Source organism: Ursus maritimus, unplaced genomic scaffold, assembly GCF_017311325.1.
Source record: "Ursus maritimus isolate PB19 unplaced genomic scaffold, ASM1731132v1 scaffold_21, whole genome shotgun sequence".
Classification (NCBI taxonomy): domain Eukaryota; kingdom Metazoa; phylum Chordata; class Mammalia; order Carnivora; family Ursidae; genus Ursus; species Ursus maritimus.
Window position 1 is genome coordinate 47,535,761 of NW_024424564.1, and position 18,761 is coordinate 47,554,521.

At 51.7% G+C, this 18,761-nt stretch overlaps 1 protein-coding gene across 2 annotated transcripts; it reads right to left on the minus strand.

Annotated features, from left to right (window-relative positions):
• Positions 1–974: 974 nt before the first annotated feature.
• Positions 975–12,952, minus strand: DNAL4 (dynein axonemal light chain 4). 2 transcript variants are annotated; one of them, XM_008705550.2, is made up of 5 exons: positions 12,841–12,952; positions 5,126–5,335; positions 3,376–3,459; positions 1,983–2,081; positions 975–1,297 (listed from the first exon to the last, which is right to left on the minus strand). In XM_008705550.2, exons 2-5 carry the CDS (start codon positions 5,192–5,194, stop codon positions 1,277–1,279), a joined length of 273 nt encoding a protein of 90 aa, XP_008703772.1. In that variant the 5' UTR covers positions 5,195–5,335; positions 12,841–12,952; the 3' UTR covers positions 975–1,276. The 2 variants fall into 2 exon arrangements, with proteins under 2 accessions (XP_008703772.1, XP_008703771.1); XM_008705549.2 differs by having other exon boundaries at positions 975–2,081.
• Between the last annotated feature and the right edge of the window lie 5,809 nt (positions 12,953–18,761).

Consider the following 18,761-nt stretch of genomic DNA (forward strand, 5'->3'; position numbering starts at 1 on the left):
AAATGCTGCCCCTGCCACCTCGGTGGCAGGCTGCGCCAACCTCCCCGTTTGGCAGCCACGGTGGCAGGTTAAAGGAGAGAACAGACGCAGAGCAGGAGGTTAGTAAACCACAGCTACTCCAGGCCTTGGCGCCCCTCTCCCGTCACTCCTCTCCGTGCGCCCCCGATCTCTCCAGCCTTGGGTCAGCCTTAGACCCCAGGCCCGAGTGTCCTAGGAGGGCCGTCTCAGGAAGGCTGCGGAGGACAGACTGCCCCAGCTCTGCCCAGCATTTTAGGGTCTGAGACTTGAACTGAGGGGCCGGCCCCCGAGTAGAAGGGGCTTCGCAGTCCCACAGTGTGCCCCCCTCATCCTCAAATTCCTTCTGCCTCCTGAGTCTTTACTCCCACCACTCTTGGCCTGGGGTAGCCCCTCCCCCAGGGAAGCCGCGTCCCCCTTCAAGAGTCGCTTTTGCCAGAGACCCCCCCTCCTCACTCCCCGTGCTGGGTGTGGAGGCGCCCCTCCCTCCTGCTGGAGGGCCCCTGGCCTATCTTCGGTCACATTACTTTTCCTGTCCGGTTGAAACAAGCGGGTTCAAGTGTTCCTCCGCTCCAGACCACAGCAGACCGTGAGCGACGGAGGGCAGGGTTTGTGGCTTTCCCATCTCCATGTCCCTGCCCCTGGGGCCTGGCCCTCGACAGCCCTTGAATGAACAGCTTCGAACTCAAACTCCATCATGTGAGGCTGAAAACATCTCTATGGCCATGGCAGCTCGGTCTGGCCACCGAGGGTGTCTCGCTCAGTGTCTGCGTGGCCCCAGCGACGGCCCGCAGCCCCCATCTGGGACGCAATGGTGAGGGGCAGGGCCCGGGCGAGCAGGGCTGTGCCTGGGCACAGGTTCCAGAAGACTCCCTGGGCTCCTGGGACCCATCACAGCCTGAGGAGCCTGAGCCCATCCCCCCCCCCCCGCCGGAACCTGAAGAGGCCGTAGATCGAGGTCCGTTTTTGGTCACTTTAATTGTAAAAACCAAGACATTATATAAATAAGACCGCTGTGTAAAATAGGATTCACCCTTCTACTAAAACCCTTCTCCCCATGCTCAAAAAAGAATATAGAAAACCCAGCAGAGATAAGAAGTACAAATCAGCATGTGGTCCCTGATGAGAAGTAGCCGACAGGCAGGACTCCCTGCCGAAACAGGCCTCGTGGGGAGTGCACTCCTGGCCCGGGGGGCCTCGCGAGGCTCAGCGACGCCCACACTCTCTGCCTCGGTTACCAAGTGCGGGGGTGGAGGCCGTACTAAAGGTCCCGGCCTGGCGGCTGGGGAGGGAGGGAGGACAGGGGAAGGCTGCTCGGTCCTCATGCCAAAGCCGGGGACTAGGGAGCTATTGGCCCAACGAGATGCAGTGGTTTGTTCGGCCTGGGGTCAGACTGGGGAAGGGGCTTCTGGGGAGTCACCACTTCTCCAGAGGACAAGGGGAGACGCTGCCAGTGTCCCTTGAGAGGACAGGCTCCTCCTGGGGCCATCTGCCTCCAGCCAATAAAGACCAGGACAGTGGGCAGCTGCCGGCAGTGCTGGGGGTGGACAGGCGGGGGTCCCGGGAGGCAAGGGGAGAGCAGCCCCCAAGAGAGGTGGGGCTGGCATGTCCTGGTGAGAAAAATTCCACCTCCCCGCCCTCCTACCCTGTCCCGCTTCCCACCACTCCCCTGCCTCGAGACCACAGCCTGCTCTCCCCTTCACACACCAGGAGCCTGGGGAAAGAGAGGTCCACACGTGCACACACTGGGCGTGACTCAGAAACTTGCATGAAGGGGCGAAAGGAAAGACCCCAGACTCTCCTCTGAAAAACCAGGAGCTGCCTGGGGCTGCTCCCCATCCCGAGGGGCGAGGGACGGCAGGAAGAGGCCCCGCAGGGGACGGGGACTGGGGGGGGCAGCGTCAGGAGCACTTCCAGACGCACACAGCCAGGGTCCCCCCGAAGTACAGGTAGAGGAGATTCTTCACCTCGTGTGTGATCTCAAACCCAAAGCCCTCGCCGATGACCACGTGCCAGGAGGAGCCGAACTTCTTGTCCATCGTCTCCTTGATCATCTTGGCAGCGCTCTGGAATGAAGAGGACGCTCGTCAGCGGGGGAGACGGGGGGCACGAGTCAATCCCCTCTCTGGGAATCTTGGCAAGGAAGAGCCTGTCGCCCTACTGCTGTTCTCCTTCTCCTGGAACCTTCAGGAAGGGTTTCCACACTGGCCCGCCCTGCCGGGGGCTCTTACACAGGGATGGAAGAACAGACATGACCCCACCTGTCGAGAAGACACTGGGGAGGGAGGGAAGCAGACACCAGTCTGCAGACAGAGCCGGGGGTCCGAGTTCCGGCTCTGCCACTGAGCACTTGTCCCTGGCGTCCACAGCGCCAGGCTGTGCTCAGGACCCCACGCGGGAACGCGCCCGGCAGCACCCCGCAGACTGTACGGGGATCGTCCTCACTGCCAGCTGACAGCTTTTTCAGGGAACAGAGAGGCTTTTCCCTAATGGGCTTGGGGGCTCCTGGAAGGGAAGCTGGGCTGCTTCCCTCCGTTACGGCAACAGCCCCCACGCCTTCCTGCGCTGGCTCTTTCAGAAGCTTCTTTTGAGAAGAAGTCTAGGGAGGGGCAGAGGACCCAGCCTCAGAGGGGGAGCCCCACGTTCAGGTGTGCGCTGAGCACCACGGCGAGCCGGGCGCCTGGCCCCGCCACCTCAGTGCACACGTCCTCACGAGCGCCCAGCGGGGACGGGCATCTGACTCCCCTTACAGACTAGGACACCGGGGCTCAGAGATGAGAAATGGGCATCCAAGGTCAAAGAGCTAGGAAGGGCTGCAGACAGCACTGGGACTGGGGCCTGGTTGGCCCAAAGCACAGCCTCTCATCGGCCAAGGTCTGCCTCCCCATCGGCCACCACGATACTGACTTTCTCACTCATCATCACCCTGATGAATGATGTTCCCACGACAATGCTTATTGGCCGCGTCCCCAGCACCTAGAACAGCGACTGGCAAGGAGATGGCATTTCACATCTTTTCTCAATGGATGAATGGATACATGAATGAATGACTGGCCAGGCCCTGTTCTCCACTGGGGTGGAGCCAAGGGGCAAGCCTATTGGGCGGGCTGCCTGAGGCAGGGCACACAGGCAGGGGCGGCACGGAGAGCCCTCTAGGGCTGGGCGTGACCAGCAGACCAGCACACAGAGACAGCACCAGCCCCTTCCCTTCCTGGCCTTCCTTAGGCTTTGAACGCTTCCAAGGAAGGTGCTAGCCAGCTCCCAGAAGGAGTCTCTGGAGCTGGACTGGGGCCGGGGGCCACTTGATTCACCCATGGGGTCACCAAAGGCACAAGAGGCCACCTGTACCGATGGCAATACCTCGTTGTTGTTGGAGAATTTCTCACAGGCCGTGACACACAGCTCCATGGTCTCCACTCGCATCTCCTCTGGCATGTCCGAGTGCTAGAGACAGGGCAGGGGGACAAACAGAGAGAGGCTTAGCCCGCCACCTGGCCTTCTGGGCTGGCCTCTCTGTCCAAACCTTAAGGCATGGACACTGGGGAGCTGCCCTGGCACAGCCCAGAGAGGGGACCCATCTCCGGACTCGGGGTGTGCAGCTGGGGGTGGGCAGAGGGCATGGAATCCAGTGGAACCAAGCGGGCTCTAACAGCCGGGCCCCCCTGCAAGGGCATGAAGCTTCATCGGCATCGCGTTCCAGCCAGCAGCCACGGGGAAGCAGGCTGGCCCCGGGCAGGAGAGGATGCGACTTACGGAAACAGTTTAGAAGTGGCCCCAGAACACAGCTGGATCTCACCCCAAAATCCTGAAGAGACAGCTTGGCTGCTCTCGATGTCTCCCGCTTTTTCCTGCCTCTGGCTGCTCCTTCTCATCCACTTTGTTGGGTCCCCCCTCCTCCTCCTGATTGCGGGACGGTCCTGGGCTCCATCTCCACTCTCTCTCTTCTCTAGCAGTCTCCTCTCTAGCAGATGCCACCCTGTCCTGTGGACTTGTCTCTCGTCTACATGGGGAGGGTTCCCACATTGTCATTCCCAGCTACAACCTCTTTTTGGGGCTCCAGACTCCTATGTGCAACCGTCTACTTGACAAGCTCACTGAGAAGTCTAAAAGATAACTCGACTACTCTTCCTCCATCTTCCCTCTCTTGGTAATTGACACCATCTTCTCTCCTAAGTTCTGGAAAAAACCAACCCTGGGAGCTATCTTGACTATCGTGTGCCCTTGTACCTGGCACCCAAGGCGTCAGTGAGTTCTACTGCCCTGACCTTCAAGATCTGTCCTGAGTGTGACCACACCCATCTCCACACCACAACCTGGACCCAGCCACCCCCTCATCTCTCTGGGTCCCTGCAGTAGCGTCCTCACTGGTCTCCCCAGTTCCACTCTGGTCCCCGAAAATCCATTCTCCTTACAACAGCTGGAGTGAGGTTTTAAAAACATCAAACAGGTCACATTACTCCTCTGTTTAAAACACCCACTGTTCGCCTTTGCACTCAGGATAGAATTCACATTTGTCACCGCGTCTGTCTGGGTGGCTGGCCTGCCTGTGAGGTCTGGCCTGCTGTCACTCTGGCCCTCACATCCCGCCACCCATCTCGGCACTCCGATCCTTCTGTTCCTCCAAGATGCGGAGCTCAAGCCTACCTTGGGTTTTCTGTGCTCGCCGTTTCCCCTGCTACGAATGTTCTTTCCCAGATATCCTCAAGGCTATCTCCCCAACTTCATTCAAGTCAGAGATCAGAGAACTCTTTCCAGAAGCTAACCTCTCCTCTCTAGCCCCATACACCTGCTTTATTTTTCCTTAGAGCACTAATTACCTGAGTTATGTCCCTTAAGCCTCCCTTTATGTGGCCCAGGCCTCTGTCTTGCTCACTGCTACATCCACAGTGCCTAGAACAGTGCCCAACACGTAGCAGGTGGACTAAGGAAAGACTTGTTGGATGAATGAATGGATGACGAATGAAGCGCTGTCCACTTCCGGACCTCAAGATCTGAGTCTGCCGAGCCCTTCACTTCCTCCCCCTGCAGTCCTGCAGGGAACGAGCTCCTTGCCTCACTCCGAGGCTGGTGAGCCCAGCCAGCCGCCCTGCCTCGCTCCCCTGAGGCTTACCCTGACCAGAGGGAAGGTCTGCAGTCGCTTATAATCAGCCTCCTCTTTCCTCCCTTCCGTTTCTCCCATGATCCTTCCACTGTGACCACTGGAGGGAGAGAGCGGGGCTTTCGGGAGGTGCTGGCCCTGGCAGTAAGACACGCCCGGCAGATTCGGGAAGCAGGTCCTGCCAAATGGGTGGGAGCAGAAAATGTCTTTCCTCTAGGGGTGCTGTAGAAAACAGGAAAAACCAGGAGAAAGAGTTGGCTTTAAACCCATACATCACAAATTAGAAATGTCTCACTGACAATGTGACACCTCCCCGTCTTAACTCCTCCACATCCTTTTCCAAATGGCCAGCAAGTCTGCAGACGGGAGGATGAGTCAACGCGCGCTGCTGGGACCGGTAAGAACACACTGGTATGCTGCTAGAAGCCCACACTGTCATTACCAAGACAAATACTGACTGCGGGCCAGGCCGAGGATGGAGCTGGAGCTCGCAATTAACAGATGCAGCACTCTGCAGGGACACGAGTGCGCGCGGTCCCTACTGCCCCGCACACGTGGTTAGAAAGCTAAATGTCAAGGTCGACAATCCTGGGCTTATGCAAGCAAGTACCTCCTTCCGCAGATCCCTGATGTGCAGAAGGACCGGGAGCAGTGATGCTCCGTGTCCTCCTGGGCGTGCCTGGCTCCCAGCTCAGGCCTCCCTGTCCCGTCTGGCTGGTCCAGAAGGTATAAGGCCTGGGCATTAGTGCTGGTTCTACTGTTCACCAGCAGCATGAACTGGGGCCTCAGATGCCTCACCAGTAACACGGGGGTAGTCACATTTCTCTCTTGGGGGCTGTAAGAGACCAGGTGAGACAATGTGTGCAAAGCAGTTAACACAGGGCCCGGCACGTGGCCACACATATGAGAGAATGTGTGTGCATATGAACACAGAGGTATAAAGCCTAATACGTATGTTTGGATTTTTTTTTTTCTTTCCCAATCTAGTTATGTAATAACAGATGGGACTTTTCCTAAAGAGAGGAGCCTGGATCCTAAATGTCTGGGAGCATTGCTAGAAATCCTGGTGTTTCTCTTCATTTTACAATTCCATTTTTCCTGTAGCTCAAAGCACTTTTCATCTCAGAAGAAGTACTGATCTAGGGCGCCTGGGTGGCTCAGCTGGTGAAGCGTCTGCCTTCGGCTCAGGTCACGATCGCAGGGTCCTGGGATCGGGCCGTGCATCGGGCTCCTGGCTCAGCGCGGCGTCTGCTTCTGCCTCTGCCCCTCCCCCCAGCTCATACTAGCTCTCTCTCAAAAATAAAACAACAACAAGAAGTACTGATCTAGATGTATACAAACCACCGTGCTGTGAACCCTGTTTAACCATCCGCGCTGGACAAACAGCCCGATCATGTTACACCAGCACGTCTCACGGTTCTGAACAGGCTTGTTTTCACGGCACAGCCACCGAAGCCGGAAGATGCCCAGCAGAGTAACTATGGATGACATCTGCTAGATTTCTGGTCCCCAGCACCCCACTGCTGCAGCGACCCCGTGGGGGAGGCCAGCACGAACGGAGGCCTGAAGCCGTTACTCCGTTGGCCCGAGGCCTCAGCGAGAGAGCAGCAGGGCTGGGGTCTGACTCCGGCCCGGTCCCCGATGTGGGCCGTCACAGCGCCGACACCCGGGAGGCGCCCACGAAACCGGCCTCCAGCCAGCCGCCACCACCGGTGCGGCTCCTGTGACCCCAGCCGTGAAGCACACGCTTGCCGTCTGGCCTGTCGGCGACCACTGTTCTGACGCGAATTCAACCCTCGTGCGGCCGGGAGCTGAGCTTTCTGTGTACTTTCCCTGAGCCGTGCCCTCAATTTTCTCCCTCTCTCTGCGGCCTCAGAAGCCGTCCACGCCACCCCATTTGGTGGGCTCCCTCGCACCAGGCTGGACCAACCCCACCACCTGATTTCCCGGGGGACAGACGGCTCCTCTGAGGTCATCAGGCCCGGGCATTTGGAGCACTCGGATATTAGCAATTTTTGGCTCTCCGTGGAAGCCGGCAAACGACCAGGGGCCCCCTCCTTGTACTTTCTGCTCCTGCTTCTTTTTTTTTTAAAGATTTTATTTATTTATTTATTTATTTGACAGAGAGAGAGACAACCAGCGAGAGAGGGAACACAAGCAGGGGGAGTGGGAGAGGAAGAAGCAGGCTCCTAGCGGAGGAGCCTGACGTGGGGCTCGATCCCATAACGCCGGGATCACGCCCTGAGCCGAAGGCAGACGCTTAACCGCTGTGCCACCCAGGCGCCCCTGCTCCTGCTTATTTCACAAAATCCAGTGACTCGTTTGGTCTTTGCTCATTAATGTTAAGGCCCATCTCCAATTGCATCCTGTCCTCCCGGCTTTCACCAAGGCCACGTGCTTGCCACCCCCTCCACGCCATCAAGGTGTGACAGGGGTGGCGGCCGCAGCGATGATCAGAGGCTAAGGGCTTTAAGGTTTGTTCACTTCCCAAGATTTTCAGCTGAAAACGCTGAACCGGGCCTCTTCCACCTCAATATTTCAATTCGATCCAATTCCTCCTCGGGGCTCACCAGTGTTGGCCCGGAGTGGCCTGGAAGCGAATCCAGAGGCGAGCGCGCACACGCTGCTCAGATTCCGTGGATCGAGAACGTGGAATCCTGATGAAACAGGACTCAGGTATTACCAAAGTCTCTTCTTCAGGAACAAAGGGGGAAAAGCCACTGGGGCAGGTATTTTTTGGAGGTGGGGGAGGCAAGGGAACCATGAGGCAGAGAATTTAGGCTTGAATGCCCGTTCTATAACCAAAATGAATTCTGCTCTCTCCCTTGCTTTGTAGCCTTGGGCAAGTAACTGAATCTGAGCCTTGGTTTCCTCCTCTGTGAAATGGGAGAAACCCATCTCCTCCTTCTTAGAGATCCATCGCGAGCACTGATTAGAGGCCCGGGAGCATCTGGAAACGGCAAAGGTCTGCACACTCTTCTCGCCGCGCGGCTCTTACGGCTGCCCTGCCATTAGCCAGGACTTCATCCACATTAGTCAAGCATGTTTATTAAGGACCACAATTGCAAATGGCTTTTCTTAACCACTGCCTGTACTTCTGGGGATCCAAAAGGGATGAGACTTACAGAATAAAAAGGAACAGTTATAGATGATGTGCTTCCAAATACAGAAAGGTAGGAGAATCTTTTATGATGCTGTATCATTATAGTACAGCTAGAGTCATTCAGCCGCGATTTAAGGCCCGGCTGGAAGAACGCTACCAAAAATAGCAGACCCAGAAGCTCTAATAACCGTATCAATCTTCAATGCAAATAAGCGTGTGCCTGACAGCTCCAGGCCAGAAAGAAGTCCCATCAGGCCTAAAAGAGAGCCCTTTAATAATGCAAGTGTGCCCATGGCTAGGGTCCTTGGATCTGCTGGGTACCAGTCCCAGGACGTCCTGGTACACCAGGCCGGTGAGAGCCGTGCCCTCTCTCCGGCCCCCTGTTCTCCTCCCGGACCAAGGGCGCCTCTGCACGCTTTGCCCAGCCTCGCCCATGTCTGCTGCGAGGCTTCTCCCAGGCAACAGGGGGCATGGACAGGGCTCTTCCTGTCATCGCCTTGAGACAGCCAGTGCCCCTGTCCTGCTGTCTGTGCCTTGCTCTTTGGTGACACTGACCTCAGTCGCTGTATATTATTTTGTGTCTGAAGCATTTCGGAAGAATCCTGAAGAGGGCTAGGGGATTTGGGCAGGATGGGGGAGAAATAAAGGATTCTGGGAAATAAGGCCCAAAGTGTCTGCCCGCCCTCTGGGGGTACCCCCAGCCACTCAATGCCCAGAACACTTCTGGCCTGTGGACCTTGGGGTGCCCCCGGTCACCACCACCGGGATCTGAGAGATGGGAGGACACACTCAGAGCAGGACAGGGCGGTGGCTGGGTGTGGGCTCCACAGGCAGGTCCGGATCAACATATCACGTCTCAGACAAGTGTTTCTCTCTCTAAGCCTTAGTTTTCTCACCTGGAAATTGGGATGAAGCACAGACTACCTCACAGTAAATGTCAGCTCTTGTTACTGGTGCACTCGGAGGGGGACCTGCAATGTCTTTCTTCATACGCCAGCTCACGAAACATCTAGACATTCAGCCAAACAAACAAACACTTGCCGAGTTGTCACTCTGCAAACCATGGTACTAGCACGGACGGACGAAAGTCACAAGGCAATTCTGTAGCACAAGCTGGGGCCAGCGCTAGTGGTGTGGGTACACTGGGTTTTCACATTCATTGTCTCGTTTCACCCCACAACAACCTGTGGGGGCAGCATCCACGCCCGTTCTCAGATGAGGCACTTGGGGCTCAGAGAGGTCTGGGGCTGGCCCCAGGGTACACAGCCTGCAATGACGGAGCCCGGATCCAAACCCACACCTCCTCTTCTGATTCCACCTTCTATGCCTTTTCCCCAGTCACAAGCAAGTAGGAGACAGACAGAAACGCAAATAGCTTCAATTCTCAGCATCTCCCAGTCCCGCCACCTGTCCAGGCACACCTCGTGCTTCCAGCCATATCCAGGACACACACTGGTGCACCTCGGTCACCCTCCCGCCTTTCCCGGCCACGTCTACCCTCTGCCTTCTGGCAAACACAGAGCAAAGCTGGCGGGGGGAGGAGAGAGAGCAACCTAAGGGCCCGGGGCCATTCATCCAAGATGGTGGTGAGGTCAGGAAACAACACGGACGATCTGGATTTCACAGACCAGTTTAGAAAGGGGGAAGCAAACACAGGATTGCATTTTTAAATCATGCTAAGCAAGAGCATTAAACGCATCTACTATAAAGGAAGGTTTTAATAGTTACAAGGAGATGGTTGCAGAATAAAGGACAGTCCTCAGAAAAGACAATTACCTTTCACACACGCGCATGTGCACGCGCGCACAAACACACACACACACAAGGGAAGTTGTTGCTGTTGCTCTTGTTTTTAACACTACCCTTATTTTTTCTCATTTTATTGTAGTCCAGTGAGCACTTTTGCTGTGCCTTAGACTAAGGGGAGGGAGGGAAGACAAACGAGGGAGGGGGGAGAGAAAGACATGGAGAGATGAAGACATTTTCTTTATGTGTGACCCGATATAATAAACAATATTGACTCGCATGGTACCCTCTCACCAACATACCCAAATGTGGATGAAATCCCAAACATTTTTGTCAAGATACAAAGTACAGCAAAAAGTCATAACCATCACAGCTATTAGCTCTACACGAGAACAGATGCTTCCCACAGACAGTGGATTACGCAGTTTCCCACCCCCCTTCCCACTCAAGAGAACAGATTTCAACGTAAGAGACTAAGAATGACATTATTACAGAAATAAATTGGAGTTAGCGCTGATTTATTATGTTTTTTATCATTCACGATTGCTAATTACCGGTGCCATCTCACAACCAGTCACGACTTAGCAGTGTGTCGTGAGTCCGATCAATCACCCGAAGCTGAAAGGACCTTATCTACTCTTCTCTAGATGTCCCAGAGTGCAAAGACCAGTGTCTGGCACATGGCAGAAGCCCATCAGATATCTACAGTGTGATTAAATTATATTTCATTTACCCCCTGGGAAGGGAGAGGACGTATCCAATCCGTTCAATATTTATTGAACAATGACCTTGAGCAAGGCCACAGGATGGGTGTCCTACATTCGGGATCTTATTTACTACCCCCCTCCCCGCCAATAACTCTGTTAGACAGACGCTATTATGCCTACTTTTCTGGTGACCATGATGGCTGAGAAAAGGAGTGACTTTCTAACCAGCTAACAAATGGAGGAGCTAGGATTCCCTCAGGTATATAGGACTTCAAGACTATGCTTTTTCAACGACTCCACTATAAGCAAGAGAGTCTCTGCTTCCAAGGAGCTTACAATCTGAAAGACCAACACACATACACAAGGAACCAACTATGGTTCATGGCAGAAAGCAGTACGTGCCACAAGGCAGATGCAGGGCAGAGGGAGGAGAATTCTCGAAGGGGCAGGGTAGGGGACAGCAAGAAAAGCTCGGTGGAAGGGGCAGCATTTGAGTGGGAATCCTGGCAAGTGGACAAGGTGAGGAAGACCCCTCTGCAGAGAGATGAGCAAACACAGTGATCCAAGCAGAAAGCTCAAAGCATTTCCAACGGTCCAGTTTGGCTAGAGGACAGAACCTGGCACAGGAGAAGGGAAAAAGAAGCCTGGGAAAAAATGCTGGGGTTGGGCTGGGAAAGTACAGAAGGGCTCTAACACCTAGGCTTGAGAAGTGGATATTTTTAGTGGGGAACGAGAAGCCCTTTGGAGGTCTCTTGCGAGTTGGTGACATTGCATTGTTTTCAGGCGATTATTCTGGTGGGCTGGGTAAACAGGAAAGACTGGAGGAAGGGACACCAGCTAGGAAGCTAGAGCACTGGCTCAGGGGACAGGCATTAAAGACTTAAAGACTTGAGTCAGGATGGTAGCTCCAAGAATGGAGAAGATGTGAGGTCCTCGAGGAGGCAGAATCAAAGGAACTTGACAACCGCCTGAGTGTGAGGGGCATGGCAGAGGGAGGGAGGATGGCCACGCCACTGAGAAACACAGGGCAAGTCAGGTGGAATGGATGGTCAGGTAAAGAGTTAGGCCAGTTTGATTTTGGAACTACTTTAAGTGGCTGGTGAGACATGCGAATGGAGGTGTCTTGTCAGGAGGAGGTAATCACCAAATCAAGGATCATCGGGTGCAGAAGGGAAGCTATCAGTCCAACCACCACAGCGATACAACTCACGCTACCCTCAGCCCCACCCCAAAGCACCCCTAACCCCTAAAGAAGCCCAGGAGAAAGATCAGAGCAGGAGCTCTGGATCTGAGGGTCACATGAAGAAATGACGGCTGACACTAAGGGTGCTGGTGACACTTCGCAGAGGGGGAGAACGTGGGGAAGTAAGAGACAGAGGAAGTGAAGTAACACATACTAAATCCACACCGGACTGGACTCTTCATACTTCAGTTCCTATTTATCCTCAGAATTCCCCAAGGAGATGCCCTATGGTATCCTGATTTCATATATACTCAGCCGGGAGCCCAGGAGGTTAGATAACTTGCTAAGGTCCTGTAACTGGGAATCCAAACTAGGTTTGCCAAGTTCTTTTCACTACACCCGGCAAGTCCCATGGGTAGCACATCCACAAGGAAGCCTACAGCTGGGTCAAAGAATCACGTCCTAGAACGTCAGAGTCGAAGAGGCCTTAGAGATTATTCAATCCAACTTCTATTTACAGATGGGGGAAACTGAGGCCCAAAGAAGGAACTGACCAGCCTGGAGTCTTAGCACGTCACCGACTGTCCAAGTCAAATAAATGGTCTGGGCCAAGGCGATAGCGACCACCCGTCCAGCCGCGGGAGTGGGAAATTACTCCGCGAAATGTCGGGGGGAATCAAGGTCTTTTGGGGGGGGGGAGGCGTTCGGGTTCGGAAGGATGGGGGACCGCGCAGCAGGGCGGGGCATCAGGTGTCGGGGGGGAAGGAGCAGCCCGCAGAGTCGCCACCGCTAATCTGTCACGGCCGAGTTCGCAGGTCCCCGAAGTGTGGGGTGGGGGTGTGGAGGACCTGGGGCTGGGGACCAGAAGGCAGGAGACTGAGGTGGGGCCTCCGCGGTGGGCGAGGCCCCACCCACCCCGCGACGCCTCTCGGCCCCGCTTCGGGCCGGCCCTCCCCGCCCGGCTGCCCGCCGCGCCCCGGGGCCTCACCTGCTCCCGCGGGGGCCGGAGCCGGGGCCGCAGCTAGTGCACCCCCGCCAGGGTTGTCAAGGAGCGAAACAAGAGTGTCTTAGCAACAACAAGGAAGTCCTGCCCCCTCACCGGACGTTGACGGAAATTTCACTTTTTATTGGTGAATAGAAGTGTCGATCAATATTAAAGGCCCCCTACAACGAAAGGCTTGTACGGAAAGGGGCGTGGCTAGAGGCTAGGGAGGCGGAGCTTCAGTTATAGTCGTCTTAAGTGGGCCTGAGGAGCCGGCGGAGATACAGAAGTTCGCATTTTAGAGGAACAAACTTTGAAGGGCGGTATTACTTTGGGCGCTTCTTTTAGACTTTTGAAATTACAAATGCAATTTGTTGGCGTCCTGACACTAAAATACTACTTCATTAGGCTCTCAGAAGCCTAATAACAACTAGCATTACAAAAACTAGGCTTTGCAAGGAGCATTTCGCCAGATTCTCACAATTTTTCAAGGTAGTGGTATTCGTAACCCCATCTGCACTAAGGTTCAGAGAGGTTAAGAAACGTGTTAAAGAAAAAATCAAGCTAAAACTCCGTGAGATGGAACCAGGGCCTCTTTCCACTGTAGCGCACCGGCCTATGACTTCGTAGTCCATAGGAGACGTTGTACCATCTAATTTAAAGACACAGTTGTCCAGAGCATGCCTTTTCTTACATTTAGGAGGGGAAATTAATCCGAAAGCATTAGTACAACCTGGGAGAAGGGAAAGGCAGGGGGCGGGAGGGGGGGAGAAGAACCTGCAGATTCAATTACTTGATTGGTGGATCAAAGGGTCAGTGGGGTGACTTCATAATTTAAACATTTACTTTATCATGATGGGTATTTCAGGTGAAACCCTACTTGACATTCACCGGCACTTACTGGGAATTCAGCCCTGGCGGGATGCTGGTCATTCAGAGAAGAGTAAGATGAGGACCTTGGTTCCAGAGAAGACACAGTCCAGTGAGGGGACAGCTGTGTCCACAAATAGATAAGAAGACTTTATTCTACCCGTACTCTGGTACAGGGGTGGGCAAGGTGCTGGTTCTCTCCGAGGAAGGAGTAACTAACTCTCAGAGGAAGTGGTACTTGAGTTTGCTGTGGCTAAGATGACTAGTAGGCTAATGAGGGCGGGAGAGCACAGTTCGCTGGGGAACTGCCAGTGACTCCATGAAGCCTGGGTTCAAGGTGAATGTGGTACAGTGGGAGGTGACGGTGAAGAGGGTGGGGTTAAGATGCAGAGGGAAGTAGGGATCACCAGAGTCAGAATGGTTTTGAATGCCAAGTTTAGGGACTTGGGTATTCTCTGGGAGTGTTCCCTGGTGTTCTCTTGGGTGAGAGTGGGGAAAGTAGCTGTTGGAAGTTTCAAGTAGGGCAGAAAGATAGTCAGATCTGAGTCATGGGAAGATCAGTTGGGCGGTGAATATGGTGGAACGCGCTTGGAGTAGGTAGACAGAAGGAGGGCACAGTGGGTTTGGTTTTGAGATTTGGCAGCTTGAGGTGTGCTCGGCCCTTGCCGATTCCCAGATTGCCTTCCTGGTGCATTCTGAAGGTCCACGGAGTGTCTGACTCAGCCTCCAGATTTCCCCAATCCTGTTTGCCAAGTTTCTCCAGGAGATGGAAGTTGGCCTTTGAGGGGGATGAAGCTCTCGCCTCCGCCTCTCATCCAAACTTCTAAAAGGGGTCTACGTTTGCTGTCTTCTATTTCTCACCTCCTATTCAGTCTTCAGCCCACTGCAATCTGGCGTCTACACCCACGCTGCCACCACCGAAATTACCTCTTCCATGGTTACCGGTGACCTCCTGAAGAGCGGAATCCAACAGATCTCTATCTTGCTGGACCGATCCCCTCTGCTGGTGTAAGCCTGTCGACCACACCTGTCTTCGTGAAATTCTCTACTCCAGAAATAGTGCCTGCAGAACTCTTTACAATGGAGATTCTAGGGCCCCGTGGCATCAGAATAGTGAAGGGCAGGAATCTGTATTTGTCACAAGTGCCCCTGGTGCACATTCACAGTTGAGAGTCACTGCTCTATCATCCAGGGCACCTCATTCTCCTGGATCTCCTCAAACCTCTCCTCCTTTCTGGCTCCTTTTTCCTTTGCTCTCTGTGCCCACCTTGACTCTATTTTCTTCTTACCAAGGGTCTCAAATTTCTTCTTACCCTAGGTCACATCCTCACCGGCAAGAGTTTCCCTTGGTCACACTTCCTAGGGTATTTACTGAAATTGAGGGTTGGTGCTTTGGGAATGCCCCTCTGGTGATTCCAAACCCTCCCAGGGAGTTAGGCCACCCCATGCTTATCTTGTTGAGAGTTGCTGCCGTAAGTCTTGTCCTTTGGGGATCTCATCTACTCCCATGGTTCCATTGTCAATGTCCTAGATTCTCATGGCTCTGTGTTTCTCTCTCCAGATTAGGCTTCTCACTGGAGCTCCAGACCTAAATATCCAACTGCTCCTGGCCATCTCCACCAGAATGTCCCCCAAGCCCTTCAAAGTCAATGTGCCCCAAACTGAATCGATCATCTCCCTCACCTTACTCTCCCTGTATCCCCCATCTCAATAAATAGCACCACCTAGTTGCTTCCATCAGAAATCAGAGAATCATGTCCTTCATATCTACTTCCCCCTGCCATCACCCACCTCAAGTCAATCAAAAGCTTCCTGATTCTGACTCCTATGTCTTGATTAGAGCCCCTCTTGGCTATCTTCATGGCACTCCCCATGTGCACAGCACTATGATCCCATCTGTATTATTGCAACAACTTCCTAAAGGGACTCCCTGACTGCAATCTTGCCCTTCTCCAATGCATCCTCCATGTTACAGTCAATGGGATGCTTCTAAACCCCAAATTTCATCACTGCATTGCTCTCTTTAACAACTCCTTCCCTTTCTCCACAGTTCCCCATAACCTGCCAGGTGACATCCAGATGCCATGACCTGCCATTTGAAGCTCCCCTGTGGTGTGGCCCATGAGGCCTCTATCTCTTCTTGCTGCTCCTTCCCTTGTGCTCTGCACCCTACCTACACCAGCTCTCATGGCTCTCCACACCCTCCAAGCTGTTTCTCACCTTGCCTTTGCTCACACATCCTCTTGGCCACATTCTCTCTCTCTGACCGCCCTCCTTTTGACTATATGAGCCCATACACGTTTGGTCTAAGTTGTACACACTGGGATTCCATCACTGGCAACCAGAAGAAACCTCTGTGCTCCCATCTCCTCTGGTTCCTACTCCTGGCATTGCTCTTCTCCATGGTTTAATTCTCTGTCTTCTACTATGAGCTCCTGGAGAGCAAGAACCTTATCCTAGTCATCTCTACAGCCCTGTGTTACACACAGGATCTAGCAGAGAGTAGGTGCTTAGTAAACGTATCATGAATGGATGTATGAGCAAACGAATGAAGTGGATAGGATCTTACCCTACTTCTTCAGACTCAGCTCTTGTCAATCCTCAAGATTCAGCCAGTATTCCAGCTACACCCTTTCGTGTACTGCTCCTGCTGTTTAACATGGCTGGATGCAGACACCCTGGAATCAGTTAGCAATTGGATCAGCTGCAAGTAACAGAGATTGGAAAAATAGTGACTTAAAACAACATGAATTTATTATCTTTTTTTTTTTTAAGTAGGGCGTGAACTCACAACCCTGAAGTCAAGACCTGAGCTGAGATCAAGAGTCATATGCTTAACTGACTGAGCCACCCAGACCCTCCATTAATTTATTACCTGAAGTCTGACATGATGGGTCTCACTGGGCTAAAAGCAAAGTTTTCCCAAAGCTGTGTTCTTCTTGAGGCTATAGATCAGACTGTTCCTTTCCCTTTTCCAACTTCTAGAGACTTTCTGTATTCCTCTGAACCTGGCTCTTCAGCCTCCCTTTCACATCTAAGGAATCTTGTGATTACATTGGGTCCATCCAGATAATCCAGCTTAATCTCCTTATCTTCTGGTTATATGATTAGCAGTCTTAATTCCATCTGCAATCTTATTTCCCCTTGACATGTGATATAACATATTCACAGGTTCTGGGGATCAGGATACAGACATCTTTGGGGGACCATTATTCTACCTCCTGTAGTCAGTTTGGGTAAATTTTCCCCACGTAATTGAAAAGAATATCTACTCTGTAGTTGCTCTGTCAGGTCAAGTTCGTTAATCATTTTGTTCAAATTTTCTATACTCATACTGAATTTTTTGTCTGCTAGCTTTATAAATTATTGAGAGAGGTGTGTGAAACTATCCCACTGCAATTGTGGGTTTGTCAAATTTACCTTCTGGTTTTGTCAGTTTTTACTTTATATATTATGAAGCTGTGTTAATACATGCATCCAAATTTGTAATTATTATATCTTTCTAAGAGATTGACTCTTTATCATCATGAAATGTCCCTTTTATCTCTGGCAATACTTCTTGTCTTAAAGTCTAGTTTGAACTAAGTATAGCTACACCAACTTTCTTTGAATAAGTGTTCACATGGTATATATTTTTCTATCTTTTAAATTCCAACCTGTCGTATAACCAGTTTGACGAGATTAATATTTTTGCTGTAATATTTCCCTTTTAATATTTAAGGTGATTACCCACTTACATTACGTTGAGGTTTAAATCAATCAACTCAGTATTCATTTTCTATTTATTCTACCCTTTTTGTGTTCCTTTTTCTTTCCCTTTTAAGCCTTCTTTTGAATTGTTTTTGTCATTCTATTTCTTCTTCTGTTGAACTTGTAAGTTACATATTCTTTCACAATCCTTTCAGCAGTTACTCCCAGGAAAATGAAATGTCGACCCTAGATGTTTTAAAGTCTAATATAAAATTAATGCTTTTACTATGTTCAGGACACTGCAAGGAAATTAGAACATTTTAACTGCATTTACCTCTTCCCACCTTTTATTCTGTTGTTATCATGAATTTTAAACCTCACAGGAGATCATTGTTATTTTTTTTTTTCCCTTGGCATTCGCTTCGATTTATCCACATGCTTACCCTTTCTGTTGTGAATTTCCATGTTTCTTCCTCTCAGGACCGTTTACCCTTTCCATGATCAATTTCCTTTAGTCTGTCCTCCAGAGAAGCTATGTTGGTAACAAAACCCATTGGTGATGAATACGCTCTGTTTTCTTTGTCTGAAAACATCTTTATGCCATCTTTCTTTTTGAAGAGTTTTCAACGAATAGGGAATTCTGGAATGGTGGTTATTTCAACACATTGAAGCCACCATCACTTTATTGTCCTCCTTTCTCCATTCCTTCTGTTGAGAAGGTAGCTGCTCCTTGGAAGGTAATGCTTCTTTTTTCCTGTGGGACCTTGGAAGATTTTTCTCTTCATCTTTGATTTTGTATCTGTTTCACCATCAAAGTCCTAGTGGTGGTTTTCTTTGCATTTTTCATGCTTGGTGTTCCCTGAGATTCTTAAACCTGTGGCTTCATGTCTTTCAACAGTTTTACTCTCTGCCTTATTTACTCTCTCCCTTTCTGGGGCTCCTTACTTTTTAGACCTTTTCACCATGTCCCTTGTTAATCTTATGTTTTTCCCCTGGTACTTTCTATTCTTTAACCCTCAGTTTTTACTCTCACTCATTTCTTTTGAGATCTCTATTAATAGAGTTCACGATTCCTTCTTCAGGTGTGTCTAACTGCTGTTAGACTTATTTATTGAGCTCAAGAATTCAGTTCATGTATTTTTCAGCTCTGGGATCTTCATTTCATTATTTTTCGTAGTTTATAGTTCTCTGTTGAAATTCTGTTTGTCATCTAAATTCTTAAATATATTAACCGTAATTATTTTCAGGTCTATGTTTCACAACTCCACCATATGGATCTCCTAAAGAGATCTTTTCAAAATTAGACTTTTAATTTTGAGACAATTATAGATTCACATTCTGTTGTAAGAAGTAATACAGAGAGCTCT

Bases quoted from the DNA above. Each gene is read 5' to 3' on its own strand.
- DNAL4 (XM_008705549.2), bottom strand. From the start codon at position 5,194: ATGGGAGAAACGGAAGGGAGGAAAGAGGAGGCTGATTATAAGCGACTG. The intron at 3,460-5,125 runs GTAAGCCTCAGG...CCCTGTCTCTAG, and splicing joins AGACCTTCCCTCTGGTCAGG to CACTCGGACATGCCAGAGGA. The intron at 2,082-3,375 runs GTATTGCCATCG...TCTTCATTCCAG, and splicing joins AATTCTCCAACAACAACGAG to AGCGCTGCCAAGATGATCAA.